The sequence below is a fragment of the Astatotilapia calliptera genome, chromosome 15 (genome assembly GCF_900246225.1).
Source record: "Astatotilapia calliptera chromosome 15, fAstCal1.2, whole genome shotgun sequence".
In the NCBI taxonomy this organism is placed as follows: Eukaryota; Metazoa; Chordata; class Actinopteri; order Cichliformes; family Cichlidae; genus Astatotilapia; species Astatotilapia calliptera.
Genome location: NC_039316.1, coordinates 37,839,761 through 37,860,720, shown reverse-complemented (window position 1 = coordinate 37,860,720; position 20,960 = coordinate 37,839,761). Strand labels below are relative to the sequence as shown.

General features: G+C 43.1%; 1 protein-coding gene across 4 annotated transcripts in view; it reads left to right on the top strand.

The window, feature by feature from the left end:
- Window positions 1-20,960, top strand: part of ttll7 (tubulin tyrosine ligase-like family, member 7) — an 82,118-nt gene that overhangs the window by 41,343 nt on the left and 19,815 nt on the right. For all 4 annotated transcript variants that reach the window (XM_026193852.1, XM_026193853.1, XM_026193851.1 and 1 more), the window contains exons 10-15: window positions 121-215; window positions 2,396-2,543; window positions 3,688-3,761; window positions 7,005-7,140; window positions 15,686-15,772; window positions 18,101-18,332. In XM_026193852.1, the coding sequence (XP_026049637.1) occupies window positions 121-215; window positions 2,396-2,543; window positions 3,688-3,761; window positions 7,005-7,140; window positions 15,686-15,772; window positions 18,101-18,332 (772 nt within the window). The remainder of the gene's footprint in view (window positions 1-120; window positions 216-2,395; window positions 2,544-3,687; window positions 3,762-7,004; window positions 7,141-15,685; window positions 15,773-18,100; window positions 18,333-20,960) is intronic.

The following is a 20,960-nucleotide window of genomic DNA, read 5'->3' as shown; positions in this document are numbered from 1 at the left end:
AATTGCGTAGCCTGTCTGTTGGACTGATAAGAAAGGAGAAAAAAGTGATATGAAGCAGAACAAGAAGAGAAAAAAATACTGAGCATCCTTTGAATGTGTCTGTTCTCTCTTACCTGACAGATCAATCGAGCTCCGAGCTTTGGGACAGATCAGAAGATTGATTACGATGTGAAGAAAGGTGTGCTGCTCAATGCCCTCAAACTCCTCAACATCAGGTATTGTTTTCCACCCTGTCTTACACATACACACCCATGCAAATAGATGCAACAAACTGCATCTACGGTTTGCAAATCCTGCCCGCGGCTCTTTTGCCCGTCTCTAGTGGCTCCCTGTGGCTTTCACAAAAATAAGTAGCTGAATATAAATATGGAAAGTAACTATGCTGCTGCTCTAAAAATGTGGAGCCTTTACATTGAATTAAAAAAATGTGTTCCTCTCAGCCAGCCGGTCACCTGCTGCCTTATCCTCTTAGTTTTGCTGGAAATCAGTAGAGGTGTCTGGCATGGATGCACGTAAACACATAAATGTGTAGCCTTAGCTATGCATTCAAAAAGAAATAACAGGAAAACAAAGAATTTAACATGGAAAGATTTGAGTCCTTGCTGCTGGCACGCTCGATCTGAAGCCTATAAGACCACTACATGTTTTATCAACAAACTTCACAATTGCTCTGTTTAGTTGGTGAAGTTTTGTGCGCAGACGCACTCGAAGTTTGTATCAAGCCTTCCTTTAAAGGGCTTTAAATGCTCAGAATTCCAATCGGTGCTTAGGTTTCTTTTATTTATTTATTTATCTTTTTAAAATTATTTTGACGCACAGTACAATCCGGCCATTATCTTGTTTTGGTTTCAGACTGATGAGACAGTAGTGACATTAGCGTGGACGCAGCAGGAAGTTGAAGCTTTGGACAAATAAATTGCTGTCTTTCTAAATTTGTGTGTTGGTGTTTCTGTGGTGGATAAAAAGACGGATAATGGCCAAGGTACAAAGCCATGCAATACCATCCACTGTGTGCTTTGTGAACCCTTCAATCAGAGATGCTGGGTGTTTGTGAGTTTCTGAATGTGTCTTTTTTTTAACCTGTGCGCTGATCTGTGGTCCGTATATCTACATACGCTTCCTCTGCTGCTCTTTGTTTTGGTTTGTGGGTGTATTTCCTTTCTTTTAAATGCGCACGGTTTTTATTTTGGAATGTATTTGTCGTATAGGTAGGGTGCGTGTTTGTGTGCACGTGTTTGTGTTTGCTGGCATGCTTTTCTGTCCCCTGGCTACGGAGAGTCTGTCCTGATTGATCATTGTACACCAGACCTCTGCTCTTTATTCCCTCTTTTCTCTGTGTGCTTGTCCTCCTCTTACTGCTCTAAATATAGTCTCAGCTCTGCTAGTCACACACATATATACAAACAAAGTGCACACACACACACACACACACACACACACTGGATCAATTACATGCAACATCGTATACATCTAATTTGGCCAAGTGAGGTGCACCGGGCCCACATAAAGACCGGCTCCATCCTCCTGAATGGATTCATGTGGGCCAAACAAATCTCTTCTCAAAGTGATTTGTTACATGGCTGATGTTTAATGTGCTGCCACAGATTAAAAAGGGAGATTTGGTTATTTTATGACAAATAAGTCGTAGGAGGGCTTGAAAGGCACGGGGAAGCTCTTTCCACTGGACATAGCGCTTATGTTCACGCTACAGTGAGTGTGGGGGGGCTTCGCTCACTTTTTCCTTGTATAGTAATGACTTTGCTTCCCCCAAAGGGAGGAGCTGGTGCTGTGTAGAGGTAGGCTTGGCTCTTGATTCTGCTCACCACATCAACTGTATCAAATGGGATCAATTCAGACCCGGTCGGGCATGGACATTGATAAACCTCAGTCCCCCAAAAGCACTCAATATCCAATTTAAAGGACCAGCGATTGACTAAAATGAATTGCCCTTTCTCTAGACCGCAGTGGCCCACTTGTTCAGAATTAGCTGTCTGGTCCTGTTCATCCCAGAGTTGTTTGTGTCTCAGCTTCATCTCTGTTTTTGTATTGTTGAGTGTTTTGTGGGGGCTTTTTGTCTGTCTTTTTTTTAAACCAGCACAATGATGTGATAAGGCAGATATTCAGGTCAGCTAGGGAGGAGGCCCACAAGCTGTCAGGCTTTATTATGACACTTTTAAAAACCCTTTTCCGTTGATTATGTGCGTGTGTGTTTTTCCCAGTACTGTCTAGTGTTACAAATAACCATTACATGCAAAGCAAAACTAAACAAAGAGAGCTTTGGTGACAGCAAACATTAAAAGGTGCGATCAGAATGTTTTTGCTCTTAGTTAGCTCTTAAATCCGAACCCTTTCCGTGTATGTGCGATGTTAGTTGTCTTGCTTTTCGTTGATCCAGGGCGAGTGATAAGAAACGCAACCTAGCCCAGCAGAAGGCAGAGGCTCAGAGACGGCTGTACGGACACGGATCCATGAAGAAACTCTCGGCCGCTTCCTCAGACTGGGAGAAACAACGTCACACGCTGGAGCGACGAAGAGAAGAGCTGGTGAGGACGAGCAGAAAGAAAGAGAAAGCAGGAGGGGAACAGAAATCCATTCATTTAAAACTTTTTTTTAAATTCACAAATACTGGGCTTTATATCCACTCCTTCACACACACTGTCCCACCGCAGGTACAACCACAGTTGTCTAAAGCGCTGGCTGGTATCAAACTGCAGGGCAGCATCTGCGATGCTAAGCACCTGTACAAGGCGGTGCTCCTTAACTGTGGTCGAGGGAGTTGAGAGCGCTACTCATTCATTTCCCCACCTGGACATTCAAAACCGGCCTGGGGATTAGAACAATGACTGCACAGTCTCGAGCGGCGGTCGTAAGTCATGAGATACTTTTAAGCTTTGCAGGCCACACGAAAATGTGCACAAAAAGGTGGTTTGGCTTCAGACAGGCTCACATCAGAGATCTGTGACGTGTCATTACAGACATTTACTTAACACACCGATCAGCTGGCACATCAATATATTTGACATATAAATTATATGTCTCAGCACCCTGCTGTATTATGCACTTGAAACACAAGTCGAAAAGCAGAAACTCAGTTTCAGTTACTTCTTACTTTGTGTCAGAAGACTCAAAAGTTTCTGACACAAGCATACCGTTTAATTATTTTCTCTTTGAAATGAAGTCGGGGGAGCTTTGCTCATGTATATGGGGAAAAGTGGCAGCTACTAGTACTTTAACGCCTCCCACCCTCTTTGATTAGCCTTTTGATTAGCCATGGCACTAATCAGTGGGAATGAGGAAAGATGGCGGAAAGGCACCTTTTAGAAAAAGGGCATCGCTTCGTTTTCGAGTGCTGTTATGGCTGAAGTGTGAGACCAGGTTTGGATCTATGAAAGGCACACGCTGCTTAGAGCTAAATGAGATTGCAGTGCTGGTAGGAAAGTGGTCCCCTCCTTTCGTCTTTATGCCAAATTGGCCAACTGAGCTCCACAATTACACCTTTGTAACATACTAATAAAAGAGTAAATGGACTAAATTATGAGTCATTGATGAGTGAGACTCTTTGTCCTCTTTTCTTTCTTGCAGGAATTCATTCTGTCTTTGCCTCTAATAGAATATATTGTTTTGTTGGCACTGACTTTCATCTGGAAGAAGTTGTCATTTGTCTCTTTGCTCTTCTCTTATGTTTAGAAAGAGCGGCTGGCGCAGGTTCGCAAGCAGATTTCAAGGGAGGAGCATGAAAAGCAACATCTGGGGAACTACAGGTAGGAAAGAGGCAGACAACTGGGGCGAAGAGCCTCTCCCTCCAGGAACACCACCCACTGTACTTGTGCCAGTGCTCTTACATTTATGGGGGTCATCTCGAGAGTGCCAGGCTCTCAGGAAAACAAATAAAGCTGTTGCAGAAAGAACAACCAAAAGCGAATCTATTGTTTGGAGAGAAGAACTGACTGAACGAATGACGAGAATGAAAGCTGTCCAGTGATGTGTAGGAACAAGGATCAAATTGTTATTCTTCTATGCACAGTGTGCACAACAAAGTTACTTTAGTGTACACCTTTCTTGACAAATGGCAGCCGGCTTTTCCCCACACTTTTATCTCCCCCCGAAATCCAGCAGGGACACTGGAAGACATTAAGCGTGTCAATTTTTAATAGTCAGCTCACAGATGGAGCAGATTCACCTTACAGCATGACTCAGCAACACAAAGTTCAGATTTGCTGCTTGTCCCTTATAAATTGTTAATGCTCTTTCCTCCCTCTGTGTCTCTTCCCCACCTTAATCCAACACATACCCCCCCCCCCCCCCCCCCCCCCCGCCTCGCTTTTCTCTCCCAGTATGTTCCTCATTCACCCACTTACACACAAAAACAAAGACAAACAGTCACAACTGGCTCACACACACAACACACACCCTTCTTGCTGTCTTCCCAACTCTAAGTGACTTCTTGACTCATCACTTGAGTGAATGGCTGGTGAATTTTGAATGCTGATCCAGGCCTGCATGAAGTGCTGTCACCTCCTTCCTATTTTTCGACAGGCAGTCAGACAGTCAATCAGGCAGGCTGGCGTCTGTCTGGAGCACCCTGGTAAAGACCTCTTAGCATTCAAATAGTGTCCCTGCACAACGCTGAAGTCTGATTAACACAGTGCTTCTCATTAGATGAGTTTGGGTAATGAACTGACTTACATTGTGCTATTAGATGAAACTGTATCAGGTACAGACAATGACCGTGAGCCGAGGGAAACCCAGCAGGTATTTGCTCTTCAGTTAGGATTCTTTAAAGGGTACAGCTTGTGTTTTATATATACATGTAATATATATATATGTGTGCATAGCACAAAGAGGTACGCTTACAGTTGAGAATGCTCATATTAAAATAAAGAATAGAAATAAAAGGTCAGCATATGTAAATTAATGTGAAAAAGAAAGTTTCGGAGATAAAAGACTTGTAGACCAACTTCCTTTACACAGACAAAACCAAAGTGGTGATAGCTGGCCCGTCCCTCGGCCTAAACTGGGCAATGCAACAGCGATCCCACCAAATCCACAGCAGACAACCCGATTGAAATGCTGAGCAGACCCTCAATCAGCTGAAGCAACATCATAAAGAAGAGTGGGCCAAAATTCCTCCACAGTGATGTGAGAGACTGATAAAGTCATACAGAAAACAATTACTTCAACTTATTGCTGCTAAAGTGGTTCTGTGAGCTATTGAATCATGGCGTGCATTTAGGTTTTCACTTGCTTTTTTCACATGGCTCTACAGTAATCCCCGTGAGCAGACCCTCAGACATCAGACTACTCTAAATGCTCGTTTTTAGACAGGTTTTTTTTGCACTGTCGACTTAATGCGAGTGGATAAAGCCCTGTCTGCCTGCTGTTTGTATCTTTTGCGCACTCTGGGATGTGGTTCACACTCCCAGAGTGAACGGGCCCCTTTAAATGTCTGGCGACAGCAAACTTTAAAGACCTGTTGACCAAATCAAATGTTTTTATTCAGTAGAGTTTCAGATGTTAGTTTTTCTTTAACTCCAGTTGAGGACTGAAAGTAAGGCCCAGCAAACGTTTTAGTTAAACAATAGTGAGAGGTCACCCCCACGTAAAACGTCCATTTGCTCAGAGATAGACGCTGCCAAAAAGACTGAGCAGTTAACATCCACTATTAAAGTGCCTCACCTTAAGCTTCTCAGTCGAGTGATTCATGACGCTCTTTAGGATTGAAACGTTCTGGCTCTTTTCATATGTTATGAATCCATTTTCGTTTATGTGACCGTTATAAAAATGTGTCTTGGGAATGAAAAGAACCATTACATGCACCCTAGAAACTGAGAAGTCTCACATATAGTGAATTCAAGGGATGGGATTCAAATGGCAGCTTTATCTCAGGTCTCACAATCAATGTACCTGTTTGCATAATACTGGGTAACGGCTTTGGTCCAATTAAATAGTTCAGCTTTATGTGGCATTACACAGAAATCTGCTACACATACACGTGTATCTGTGAGTAGCTCAAAGCCTATTAATCAATATTTAAAAAGAGCCGGCCTGTCATTGTGCCATGGTAGAACATTTTCCACTGCTGTGTCCTTGCTGTGACTTCATTCATCTCTATAGTTTTCTCTTTTAATCACAGGTCTGTGCTTGTGAGTGTTTTTCTAACCAACTTGAGGGGAGTTTAGCACTTAATATCGTCTGTGCAGACGCCAGGCTACATTCATGCTTTTGCAATAACTAAGGCCAGTTCTTATCTTGATTAAAACAATAACCTTGTTTTGACTTAATGGCTAAAGCGATGGCATTGGGAGTTTGCAGATGTATTATGAGGGTAACCAGGCATTGTTCTAATCCCCTCAGGCCTTGGATAAACACCGAGCACTGTTATTTTAGTCTTAAGGGCACAAATGTGAATGTGTGAATGGGTGCATTAGCAAAGACTGCAAACACAGTGAAGCTCGTGCACACGTCGGTGTACAGCGTGTAGAAAGCTGTTGTATTAATGCACCGAGTGAAAAGATTGACTGATGTTCATGCAGTTTCTTCACTTAAGGTCTCATTAATATTCTTCTGTCTGTATTTGCTCTTTGCTGCCTCCTTCCTCCTCCTTCACTCTCACCTTTTGTTTGTCTTTCTCTGCACTTGCTGCACCTTGACCTTTCTGTCTCTCCCACCAATTATTGTGCCTCATCTTTATCTTTCTTTCTATCCCTGTTCTTTTTTTATTTTCTTTGTCTCTCTAAATCTCTTTACCCCTTTTCCACTTTTTTTTTTTTACCCCCACTGACTTCCTAAATATTTCACGGCTTCTCTTTCCACCCCACATCCCTCTTTTCCTTAACCTGAACCACCCTTTTTCTCATTCTTCCACTCCGTCTCTCTCACCTTCTACTTTTATGACCCCATTTGTGACCCATCATTTCCCTTCATTTTCCCCTTTCCTTTGTCCATTGTTCCTCACCTCGTCTTCACTCTCTTCTCCTTTCTCCCTCCTTCTCTGCGGTCCACAGACGTATTTACCCCCCAGACGACAAGCTGCTGTTGGAAAAGTATGAAAGCCTGCTCTCGGCCGCCTTTCAGACCTTCCTCGCCGGGCGAGCTGCCTCACTTCAAAAGGAAATGAATAATCCTCTGAAACGAATGAAGGCACGTACGTCAGTGGCAGACTGTCACGGACTCACACACGCACACAAGCAAAGAAAACTGTAGAAACCCACACCCAAACATATTCAGACACTTGTGGACAAGCAAACGTAAAAGAAAAGAAGCACACACACATTTCTATTAAGATTCTGCCCATAGAGACAAAAAGGATGCACAAATAGCGCGAAAGTGTGCCGCAGCCCTTGGTATTTGTTAGAACACCTGAAAATACGTCCTTCTTCTCCTCTCTACCTTTCCACTGTCATTCAGCCTTTTCACAAATATTCATTATGTTGTGCACATGAGCTTTTAAAAGCAAACAACAATGTCACTTTTATTACTTTATTTACTTCCTCTTTCTTCTTCTGTGTTTTCCTACGTTTCTTCCTTTCTGCAAAGGTTAACCAAGTTGCTGGCCACACATTTCAATGCATTTTTATGCAGTTTGATTACATATTTATCGCACTTACACACATATACCAGCACTCTGCAGTATCAGGAGGAATGCATCTTCAGTTAAGCTTTGAAGGTAAAGGTATGAAGAGAGGACAACAGCTGATCTACATCAGAAAGATGAGAATGGGAGATGAAGGAACGATGAGCGGAGGATAATATAGTCATAAAGTAAAAAAGATGGTGAGACACTGATAGAGAGTTGTTTTGTTACTATTGTTTTGACTTGACTAGAGTACAAAAAAATGGAGAGAAAGGGGCAATTTTTGGTTTTCATGTCTGGTTATGTATTCAAGAGGAACAAATCAATGGAATGAAAAGACACAGGGGAGGGAACCGTGGGATATTTAAAAACACGGAGCGAAGAAGCAATGATGAGGAGGAATGATGCAGATAGAACAAAAAAGCCTTAACTGCGTTTGGCAACTGAATAGCAGAAGTGAATACTGTGCAGAATGTGGATATTTTTGACAGTAGTATTGACATTACAAGTACATATCAAAGTACTGTCATATGGAGCCATCGGAGCTTTTGTGGAAACTGCCTCAGCAGTTTGCACCCTGTCGCAGTGTTTTTTTTTTTTTTTCAAAAACTTATTGTGTGTCCTTTAAAGAATGGAAATCTCTGCAGAGCATTTTTAGAGATGTCAATCAAAGACTGGTCAGAGCCGAAACAAAATATAAAGGCAGCGAGTGTTGCTTTTGTGTTTCCTATCTAATAACACGATCATGAGTGACAACTCGACTGTCCTTATTCAGAGACAGAGTGTGAGATACTAATCTGAACCATTTATGGGGAAAAAGATGTTCCTGAACTGCAGTATGATATTCATCAGAGCACAAAAAACACATCTTATGCAAACGTTTTCTTGCCTTATGTTTAAACATTTCCTCTAGTTTTGAGAGAGTCTGCGGGTGTTTTCAGGTACCTTTCTAAAAGCAGTGGGGGAGGCGGCTCGTGGAGCCAAGCTCTATGTTTAGTCACTACTCTGCCACTTTAATAGGTACGTCGCACTAGTAGAGAAGAATTAACACAGAATGGAGAGAATGAAAGTTACCCACAGACGGTCTGAAATGTTATTCTTCTATGCACAGTGTCAACTTTGGACCTATTCAGAAAACTGCATTAGCATGTACACATTTCTTGACAATTGCCAACTGGCTTTCCCCACACTTTCATTATTCCCCCACAGAAAACATAAAGCACGCCAATTTTCAATAGTCAGCTCACAGATGGAGCAGACTCACTGTAAGGCGTGACTCGGCAACACAAAGTTTGCTGCTTGTCCCTTATAAATTGTTACACACTAACCAGCCACTTTAATAGGTACACCTTGTTAGCACCAGGTTGGACCCCTTTGGCCTTCAGAACTGCTTTAGTTCATCAAGGTGCTAAAAAAATCCCCAAAGGTTTTGGTCTACCTTGACATGGTTGCGTCACAGTTTTTTTCTCATCAGCATCCGTGATTTACGTCGTATGTTTCACCAAATCCCAAAGGTGCTCTGTTGGACTGGGATCTGGTAATCGTGCAGGACATTTGGATACAGTGAACTCAGTGAAACCAGAATAAGATGTTTTAGAGTTTTGTGCCACAGCACGTTATCCTGTTGGCCATCAGACGATGGATCCACTGTGGTCATGAAGAGATGGACGTGGTCAGAAACAATGGCTAGAGTGTTTAAACAACACTGTGCTACAGAAATCGTCAAGCATCAGAACGTTTATTATTTGTACAATTTTCTTCGATGATGTTTGTGATCCCGTGCTGTTCTTAGCTGACAGGATGGCACCCGGTGCGGTCTTCTGCTGCTGTAGCCCACCTGCTTCAGGTTTTGATGTGATGTGATGTTCAGAGATGCTCTTTTGCATTTCTGAACTTGGTTGTAACCCGTAGTTATCTGAGTTACTGTTGCCTTCCTATCAGATCGAAGCAAACCAGCCATTCTCCTCTGACTTTGCCTTTTTCTGCTTAAATGCACTTAATTGCTGGATATTAACCTTATCAAGCATTTTTACAGGTGTGCTTAACAAAGTAGATGGTGGGTGTATATTTCATAGTTATTGGTCGTATCATTACGATTCAAATGCTAAATTAGTGAGCTTTCTTTTTAGCTCCGTGTGCATGCGTCTGCTGTCGTGCATGGCTCTACTAGTTTCCCTCCCTTCCATTTCTGTTCTTTGTTTTATTGTGTGCCCTTTGCAAAACACACCTAGCAGAGCAGCTGAGAGACAAGTGAAAGGAAGATAATGTCATTCGAAGAGATGACAACTTGTTATGTTACTGTAAACAAAAGCTTCCCAACAAGTGTTAAACCAAGCATAACAAAATGAGAAAGAGAGACTGAGAGAAGCCAGAGCTGTTCTGTCATTGTCAGCGGCTGAGACTGTTTGACAGTCTAAATTAAATCAAACAGAATTTAAAGAGAACCAAATAGAAAGTGTGTAAAAATGAAAATACCTCCAGACTGGTTTAAGTTAGATTAGCATTAAAAACTTAATTTATCAGGGAGTTTCATTACTCGTGATGTTGCTTTTTTTCTTTGAGACATCATTCCTTAGCTCTGCTTAGATGGGCACACCATGCAGCCAATCAAATGCAAAGGCAGATTGGGATCATACGGGATAATCATGTGAAAGAAGGAAGGGGGCGTTTCCAAGACAGGAAGTGTTGTGGTACAAAGAGACGGGAGCCGGTCGGGAAAAATGGAAGAAACACGTGAAGATGTAAAATGAGCAGCGTCTGGCTGCATTTCAGTGACTCTGGGTTTCTGATTGTTTAAATGAATCTGAATGTGCGTTTAAAGCCATTTATGATTCTTAACTTGTTGAATCTGCCGCTCACCACAACAAGCACAAATTTTGCACTTTTAACTGCTTTTTCACAAGTTTCACAGCTTTTCCTACTGATAAAAACCTCCCATATGGCCATTTATACAACACAAAGTAATTAAGCAATAAACAATTAACTTGTTGAACCCCAATGCCCCCAGTACTGGAGGCGAGAGGGAGAACATCTGAAATTACCGCCAGATCTGTTATTTAAATATAGAAGCGTGTGGTTTTCACAGAAACGTCAGAATCTCATCCAAAAGCCCACAAAACCATTTCAACAACCACCAAAAAGCTAAAACAGCAAAAAGAGCATGTAAATACCATCCATCCATCTTCTTCTGCTTATCCGGGGCCGGGTTGGGGGGGCAGCAGCCTAAGCAAAGAGTCCCAGACCTCCCTCTCCCCAGCCACCTTCTCCAGCTTGTCCGGGGGAACACCAAGGCGTTCCCAGGCCAGCCGAGAGATGTAATCTCTCCAGCACGTCCTGGGTCTGCCCCGGGGCCTCCTCCCGGTGGGACATGCCTGGAGCACCTCGCCCAGGAGGCGCCCAGGAGGCATCCTTGTCAGATGCCCGAACCACCTCAGCTGGCTCCTTTCGATGTGGAGGAGCAGCGGCTCTACTCTGAGCCCCTCCCGGATGGCTGAACCTCTCACCCTATCTCTAAGGGAGAGGCCAGCCACCCTTCGGAGGAAGCTCATTTCTGCCGCTTGTATCCGTGATCTTGTTCTTTCGGTCACTACCCACAGCTCGTGACTGTAGGTGAGGGTAGGGACGTAGATCGACCGGTAAATCAACTCGACGGACCAGTACAGCGTCTGCATCACTGCAGCTGCAGCACCAATCTGTCTGTCTCCCGCTTCCTTCTGCCGTCACTTGTGAACAAGACCCCGAGATACTTAAACTCCTCCACTTGGGGCAGGAACTTGTCCCTGACCTGGAAAAACACAAAACGCAGATCCGTCTGTTCACCTGACAGCATGAACACAGACATGCCGCCAGATGCTGAAAGCGTCATCTCACAGATTCTGAAACTGCAGGTTTTTGTCACTTTCTGACCAAAATTCACTGAACCAGCAGCTAAATAGCCCAAAACTACGCTTCGCACATCGTCATGGATTCCCTCTTGCTTTGGCTGCACTTCCTGCACAGCTCGATCTCTGTGCGTTTCTGAGATCCTAATTTCTGCTGTTCAGTACAGAAGAAACTTTAACTTTTACAAATTAGGGCAAATTGCAATACGCTTAGCTATGCCTTTAATAAAACCTTTGCAACTTTGTGAAAAACAGAAAAGTTTCAGGTTTTTTTTTGAAAAAGATTGTTTTTCCGTTTCTGCTGTAGAAGTTTCTACAGTTAAAACTAAAACCCTGGACAGTCTGGGCATTGAGCTACCAGAACCTATTCTGTCATTTTACTCATTTGTTTCTTACAATTTCAGTCCAAAGAGTCGAGCTGAGAGATTTCTTTCTTTGTCACAGCAGCTTTTTCTTTATCATGTAGAAAAACATTAAACATGTAACTTGTAACTGACAGAAAGTCAGAGTTTCACTGGCCTCGCCCACTTAGGGTCAAAGTGGGCTGTATGTGGCCCGCGATGTAAACTGAGCTTGACACACCTGCTCTACTTGTTTTCATAGCTGACAGTACACATTTCTGTGCCTTTTTTAACCATATTCACTCTTAGTGTATCTATGAGTTAAGCACCTCTGGCCCAGATTAACCACGCTAAAACTTCTTTAACTGAAAGTTTACAATTTTGAGTACAGAGCCATGTCCATAATTGTTTGGACAAAGGCACAATTTTTGTATTTTTGCCTCCACAGCGTGGCGTACACCACCAAGAGTGGAATTTAAATCAAGCAATCAACATTTCATTGAAGTGAAGACTTTTAGCTTTAATTCAGCAGATTTTACAAACGTCCATTAATCTACAATTATTACAGACATTTTTATATGCAATACTGTAGTCTCAAAGACTCAAATTTAATTGGAAAATGGACTGACAATCAGGTTCATATCCAGGTAAGGCCTGCTCCCTGACGCGTTCTTAAATGCAATGAATGCATTGATCAGCTCAGCAACACCCACAGATCACAGAGAACAGCTAAAGTGCATGATGACAGAATTATTTCAATGATTAGGAAAAAAACAACATATAACAAAGTCAAAAATGTTCTTAAGGACCTACACGTTTCACTGCCAGAGTCTATGACCAAGAGACGCATTCATCAGTGACAACAGAGGTTTATAAGTGCAAACCACTAGTTACACACAAGAAAAGAGGCTGTACACGGCCTGTGAGATAAAACCAACGTGAACCAGAATGATGACTGCAGAGGATTAGCATTAGTACAAGTATTAAAAACAATCCTTGTAATTAATTTCTGTCAGTTTTGCCAGTAAATTTAGTTAATAACGAGACTGTGTATTAACATGTGTGTCAAACTCACTGAAATGAATCCAGAAAGCCTGCACTCCAGTGACACGATGATTATTTGATTTAAAATCCACTGTGATGATGTAGAGTGGTAAAACCACAAAAAGATTGTGTCGTTGGCCAACAAATTATAGACCAAATTTAAATCTAATTTAAATCTACTCATCTTAAGCTTTACTTGAAACAAAACCATTATTATTGGTAACATAAATAATATCTCGTGTTTTGCATGTTTATGAATTCATCATCTGGCAAGCACTGCCTGCTACCTCAGGCATTTTTTTTATTTAAAATAAGCCAGAGGTTATTTGCCAGCATGCCATTTATCATGTTTGACAGACGCTGTACCTGCAAGACTCACGTTTGCTGCCTTTGAGGGCTTCTTGGGGCCACGAATTGAAAAATGTCATGGATTGTCACACGATCAAAGGAAAGTAAAACCTGCATTGTAAACATGCTGATTGACTGTAGAGCACCCTCCTGACTTGGACCACTGTGCTACAGACAGCCCAGCCACAGGTTGCACTGGTTTCCACTGGGTTCGGCTCACCTTTATTCCTTTTCTGATTACAGTTAGGTGGAACAGGTACGAGTCGGGCTGTTAGTCCTCTCGTCTATCTTAGCTACCAGTGTTTCCCTGTGCGCTCAGGTGACGTCTTCCTAATCCTGCAACTGTTTCACTTGGATACTGACTGGAAAAAAAGGATGTAAAGCAGATGCACGCTCAGTTTGCCTGAGGAGCTCTGCCAATGAAACAGAACAAGTATACAAACTGCACAAGATGTCTCCAAGCACTTCAGAGCAATTGCAGAGCCCATGAAAGCGGTAAGGGGTGCAAATATATGAAATGAATACAAGAATGGTAAGAACATGTAAGTCTCGCTGTATCTAATATTTAAAAGCAAATTGCAGTGTTAAAAAGGGGAAAAAGGTTAGTCCTAAAGACCTCTGCGTTACACAATTTGTTGTCCAGTGACATAAAAAGTACTGTGTTTGTAAAATACAGTTTATTATCCTACATGGATCCGACACGGACAGAGACCATTGGTAGTGCAGTACTATAACATGCAGCTTACGTAACATGCACACAGGCACACGGCTGAAAATGTTTATTTTGGGAGTAAAGTAGGAACAAAAAGCTGAGTAGTGACAGTGTAGCAGGTCGCAGCCTAAATTTCACAGTTTTATAAACTCTTAACAAAAGTACTTAAGAAAAGCTAAATAGCTCTCAGCTTCTCTTAAATTCTGTATATGCGTCAGATTTGGTTTTCCCACGTACTGTAAAGCATTTGAAAGCATCCATGTAATCTGCTTTGGTGAAATTTAACAAGGTAATGGTCCTTCAGTGATTTTAAAACTACTGTGGGTGGGGAAGCGCTCACCTCGTGAAAGGAGGCGAGCATTGAGTTGGCATGCTCTTTACTGCATAGAAATGGCTGCAAGTTGTAAATGAATTTATCAGAGCAATGCAAAGTAAAGCCACAATATAAACAGCGTTTCAACATTCACTGCAATAGACGTCCCGCAACACTGAATGTTGTTATCATGAAAAACTTACAGCTTAAAATGATGGAGTTGACTGTGTTCATACAGCATATTCATCTCAGTCTGTCTTTTTTCAGTCACTCTAATGATGAAAGAGCAAATGCAGCAGGCTGGGGAGAAAGCCCTGCACTCGGCGTCATTTTCAGAGCACTCTGACGTTTTTTGCAGACGCTTCGGGACCTTTTCAGAACTTTTCAGAAAGGCACTGGCGTTCTCACTTCTGCTGCCTTTCAGGAAGCGTGTCATACAGTACTAGTCACCCCGATAACCAAGACAACGAAGGAGAAGTTTGTCCCTGCTGTGTCCATTTTATGCTTCAATAATAAAACGCAAAGGAGTGATGCTTTTCTGTCACATGACAATGCATGGAGCGGCGATATATTGTCAGGATATTGTTGTCATGGAAACAAAACCCACACACAGTGACGGGGTGCTTTGTTTGATGGAGCTCCTCAGCGTCCTGCCTGTTTTCTGCCAGAGAAAATATATGGACACAAGCCCTAAATAACTCAGCAGTTACCTGTTAGCTCTCCTTTTTCTTTTACCGGGCTTCTTAAATTACGAGGCTTTGATGAAGAATTGTAAATCTGCACGTGGCTCTGTCTCAGCTGTCTGAGCAGCTTCTATAACTGCACAGTGACAATTCGCCAAAACAACCAAACCGAAAAGCCGCATGGCAATCAGAAAAAAGCGAAAACTTACAAACTGTATGAACCCAGTGATGCATACCTTTACCATAAAGTCCAAAGTCTTCCAGACAGTGAAGTATGCCACTGTAAATGTTCACACACTCACCAACACTGTGAGCCAGGGGCACACTGACCTTTTCGCAAACCCCGAAAGCAGCTTGATGGCTTATCTGAGAGAAAACAATCACTTTTCATCTGCATTTGAGCAGCAAGTGGGAGCTTGTTATGTCGCAGCCATGAAGCAACATTAATCACCTTTGCCTGCATTTCAGCAATAGCCAAATGGCCAAGGCTTCAGTGTACTGGCGACCGCCATGACGCTGCCTTCACGAGCGCTGCCAGCGAGCAGTGCGTGCTCAGCCGGGGCCTCGCTTCTAACCCTCGCTCCCAGATAAGGCTCGCATGGTTCTGAAGTTAAACTTTTTCATCTCTTCTTCTTTTTTGATGATTTAAGTTTGCTTAAAAGTGTGAAATATCAAAGCATTCCTATTAAACTTTATCAGTGCCTCCTCGAGGTTTTAACTACCCCGTTAAGCTCTGTTTACCGAAATCAGCACCTTTGCCATATTCTCATCTCGTGTTTTCTTTGTGTAGGAAGAGGACATCCTGGATCTGCTGGAACAGTGCGAGTTGGACGACGAGAAGCTGATGGGCAAATCCTCCAGGCAAAGAGGCCCTAAGGTGGGTGAGAGAGAGAAGACACATAAGCTAGGAGAGAATAGGGAGAATAGGGGCCACATGCATCAGAGGCCCTTAAAAAAATGTGCAAAGAAGAGTGACAGAGGCAGAAAGAGGGAGGGAAGAGGGTGGCAGGTAGTCAAATGCCTAGAGCTAACGCCCACGGAAAGCACATAGGACGTGATTCAGAAAAATAAAGAGGAGGGGGTCTTGGGTTAGGAAGAAAAGAAAAGAATCAGATAGAGGCCCAAAGAAAAGACCCAACTCCCTTAGGGGAGAGCTGTCAGGCTGTCTCTCTCACTCTCTCCCTGCTATCTTTCTTTCTGTCTATCTCCCCCTTTTTCCTCTTTCTCTCTGTCACATGCACCTATACGCCCCCTCGATTTCCCACGACAGCACATTACTCCCTCCATCACCTTGCTTCACTCTCCTCCCTTCACCTCTCCATCCCTTTCTCTTCCTGCACATCTACATCCATCCCTCATTCGAGAGCTAAATTGGCTGGAACACTTAGAGCGTGTTAGGGACTCGACAGGGCAGTTCAGCGCCACATTAGAGAGGCCTTAGCTGGAATGAGGACTTGTTCAGACACAATCGCTGTTGTCCAAATTAATTTGGGCCCCGTCAATTTCGATGTTAGCGAGCGCGCGGAGAGAGACATCGAGAGGAAGGGAAAGAAAACGCTGTGACGGATAGATTCGCTCCTTGGGGTGTAGCGCTCTCGAGCCATCTGGTGAAACTGAACCGACGAGTGTGCGAAAGCCAGAAAAGAGGAGCGAGGCAGAGGGATTAGGAACAGGATTTCTGAGGGAAGGAAACAAAGCTAGGTTTGTTATTGCTGGGGAAAAATGTTCAGGCGGAGAGAGAACAAAAGGTGGAGAAGAAGAGAAGCGGGAAGGCACAAAGAAAGCGAGCAAGTGTCCTCGGGTTTTCGTCCCCTTTTTCCTCTTATTGACTTTCTTTGCTCTTTCTTACTCCCAACTCTGCTAATTTTGACATATAGCTCATCACAGTTGGCTCTTATCGTGTCACCATCTCTCCTCAGCTCATCACTTGCTTTTACCCAGTCACTCCCACGTCTCTCTTTACACATTTTCTCTCTCATCTCATCCTTTCAGGGCTCTCCCTTTGTCTTTACCCTCCACTGTTTATTCACCGTCTGTCCTCGCATCCTTTTCTCTCTGTCCTCTTGTAAGAGCCCCTTTCTCTCCATGTTCATTTCCGTTTCTCTCCATCTATTCAGTGCCTCCTCTCTGAATCTGCCATACTCAGATTCACCTTGTCCTCCTCTTTATTTCTCAGCCCATCAATCTGATGTTCCCATCTTCCCTTTTATTCTCCTCTCATGTATTTAATCTCTCTCTGTCTCTATCCTCCATCACTCACCCACACAACTACCCAGCAGTGGCTGTGTAAGCCCTGATCACTTCCTGCCCATTAATTTGGGTGGGCTGACAGCATTGCCCGAGCTGACTGTTGAATAACAGATGTGTAAATGCTTTATTAATGCTTTCAGCGTGTCCTTTTCCACACACTAAATTTAATAAACTCAAAAAGTAAAACAAACCAAAGCAACAAAAGAAAGCTTGCGTCTGTGAAGCATCACAGCTGAACGTTTAGGTGAAAATACTTACAGAAGCAGATATTACAGCAGCAAGTTGGTGTCAAAGGCGCTCTTAAAAGTTTCCAGAGCTCTCGCTTTTTCATTTGCACAAACAAATTTATTAAACTAGTTAAAGAAAAAAAAATTACAGCATTTACAAAAAGCTGCTTCACTTTAAACTCGACCTTTACGTGTCTAATCAGGCCACATTTGTTCTGCGCGTGAAGCCAGCCATGTTCCTTTTTATAGGGACAGCTTAGAAAGCAGCGAAGGTGTGCGATTGTGTATTTGTGCATAATGAGGCTGCAATTACGTGCACAGGTGTGGGCATGCGGGCCGGCCGTGTCACCGGCAGGTCTCCCAGTGACAGATGGTAATGAGCTTTGGGTGAGGCGAGGCTGACAACGTCTCAACATCTTCATATTTATGTGTGTGTGTTTATCTCGTTGCACTTTTGTCCTTGTGAGCTTCTGGTGGAGGCGCAGACCTTTGGAAGGAGGACGCTTTCCCAAAATGAGGTCATTTTGGATGGTTTGGTTTTAAAAAGCAAATAAATTCAGTGCAGCGTCCCAGGAGGATAAAAGCAAAAAAGATGTTTATGTGTGCAAGAGTGTGTATCCATGTGTGAACTGTCTTTCTTTTTTTCCTGTATAATTATGAATGTATGTATACTACTCTACTCTATAGTATGAGTGTAAATACGTCCTGTATCTGTGTACTCTTGCCAGCCCCTGACCGGCATGCCAGAATGCAGTCAGACTCCAAGACGTCAGCGACCAGACTACCTGGCCGACTTCACCAGCGGCAGCAGCGCCGATAACTCCTGCTCCTCTTCAGACGAGGAAGAGGAGGAGGAGAGGAGGAAGGCGGGAGGAAGAAGAAGTGGAGAGAAGCGAGGGGAAAAGAAAGTTTCCTACGACCTTGGCGAGAGCAAGGAGAAGAACTTGGCTGAGCGCTCAGGTAGAGGAGCAGGTTGTCTAAGAGCGTGTTTAATGCAGAAAGCAGCCATCCATCCGCTCGTCCTTATCGTGGTCATAGGTCACCAGGGCTAACACACAGAGACAGACAACCATTTGCACTCACATTCACCTCTATGGGCAGTTTAGAATCATCACTTGACCTAAACCCCACTAACTGCATGTGTTTGGAGGAAGCCGAGTACCTGGAGAGAACATGCAAACGCCACAGAAAGGGAGCTGTTATCTGTCCTTGTTTACTTTCTTCTGCGCTCGCTTCCCCTTTTCTCAGTCGTCTCTTTTCTTTCTGCCGTTTGTTTATTTCTTCCTCTTTCAGCTGAAGCCGTCTGATTACGAGCATTACCCTAATTGCTAAAACAACCTTGTTTTTGAGATTTGTGAATGTGAACAGTCGCACGCCTACATATTTGCACATTTTTAATATTTTGTGTTTGAATTTCAGCTCTGTCAGGATTTACTTTACATCTCAGTCTCTGTCATAGTCAGACTGGAATCATACAGTGGGACTAATGTATAATGTATAACAAAGCTGACATGTATGTCCTGACCTTTGCACTTAGAATTTCAGGACATACGATACGCAGCCTGAAGGATGTACTGCAAAGAGAGATTAATTGATTAGCGAGCTATATTGAGCTTTAAGACAGATTTCAGAGAGGTGGCTCTCTTTTTACCTCGTAGATCACCATAGTAACTGATACTGAAAGCATCACCTGGTCCAGAGAAGATTATGTTCAGAGTTTCAGTTCAAAATCACCTTTTCACTGGCTGTTTCTTTTAAACTATATGAATATGTTTTTTATTATATATGCAACCTGTTGAGCCGTAGCACCACCAGTTGAAACTGTGCAGTGAGAAAACTGTGCTTTACATTGGTTATACTGTCCTGTACATTCATTCAGTCACAGAAATGTTTGCATAATGCATGAATGTTTTTATGCTTGGCTCTTTCATAGTGTCCCAATAACAACTAATAGAGCACTGATTAGGAAAGAACCTACAAAGCCAGCTAATGTATCTTTGATCAGATACATTGGTAGGTTTTTTATCTGTACAATCGGTGAAATGGATTTCACTAAAGTGATTTTAGCGTCTTCTTTATTAGGCCACAGGAGAGTGTCAGAGCTAAACAAAGCGAGTAAGCTTTAATGTTTAAATGGATGCACTTTAAAGTTGCAGGGCTCTAATGTGCAGCTGTCGCATTAGGAATGCATCGAGAGCTCTAAAATAAATATATTAACTCAAGTTGGTATATTTATTTTACCGCTCTTGGTGCTCCTGTGATGATCGCGATTTCAAAAGAAGTGAATTTCTGCAGCGTTACTCTCTAATCTTATTTGCAGCAACAGTGTTGTATTTTTATGTTCTGCTCTAACATCCATTCCTCTCATAATTTCTCGGATTGGGGTGAGGACTTTGCAAGGGAAGAGTCGAGTGACGCGTTAATCTCGCCCTTTTATGTGAGCGCACAAATTTAACAAAGAAAGTTTTTTAAGGCGGTGACTGGGATTTTAGGTTTTGTGAAGCCAGCTGACCCAAGGAAAGCCTGGTTAGGTTGAACTTGCTTCGCAGTGCACCCACTGGTGTATCTTTCAAATTTATCAACATGTGAAAAAGCACGTTTAGACTTGCAAATTCCCATTTCCAGTTACACGGACACACACAAATGCCGAGAACTGCTGATTTGATTAGCATCTGTGGTGCACGCTCTTCAATAACAAAGCAGGTCAGGTTTGGTGGTTTGAGTTGGCAAGTGCTGCGAACAGGTGTTCATCAGCCTTCTCGTCGCCTAATTAAAGCCTAAGCAGAGTGACCGTGGCCTGTGACTTGACGAACGTGGATCTTTGTTGCCGAGCTGCTCACACTAAAGACGTCTCACAATCGTGGACCTACACATACACAAATGCTGCAGCGCTGAAAAGCACTTGAGGGAAGAAAAGTGTCCTGACCAGTGCAGTTCCAGTGAATAGAAGGTGAAAGCAGAGGCAGAGATGAAGAGAAGGAGGAATTTTTATAGAAAGAGAAAAAGGACTTTGTTGTGCACCTTGAAAACACCTTGAGTTTAATGCTGAAATAGTCTATTTTATAGTTAGAGTGATAAGTCTCAAGCATTCCTTCAATTTCACATAAGTCGCATACATCAACTCACTTTCAGCCCTCAGAAGTGAGAAAGGGAGCAGCTTTCACTGCAGCCTATGTGGCGACCTTGGAAGGAAAGAAAAAAAAATCCCTGGTTGCATTATGGGTTGCCAGTCCAGAAAAAAAGAGGACCCTTGCATGAGCTCATTCTAGTTGTTACAAAGTAAAGGACAAAGCCATGAAAAAGCCCAACTTTTGGACAAAGCGTCTACGGATGTGTGTGTGTGCATGTGTGTGCAGAGAGAGACGGCAACCTTGCCAAGCCCTACTCCATACCAAGCCACCAAAGGACTGCTACGGCTAAGCCACATAATGCTCTCATTTGGCAATGGCCGATCCTCAGAAGGGTTAGCGGCGACATGGACACACGCAAACACACCCATACTTGTGTGCACACTTGGTGTCAGACACACACACAGTGCACCAGCAGAAAGCACACACTAATACACTGGCTAGTGGACAAACTGGAAGA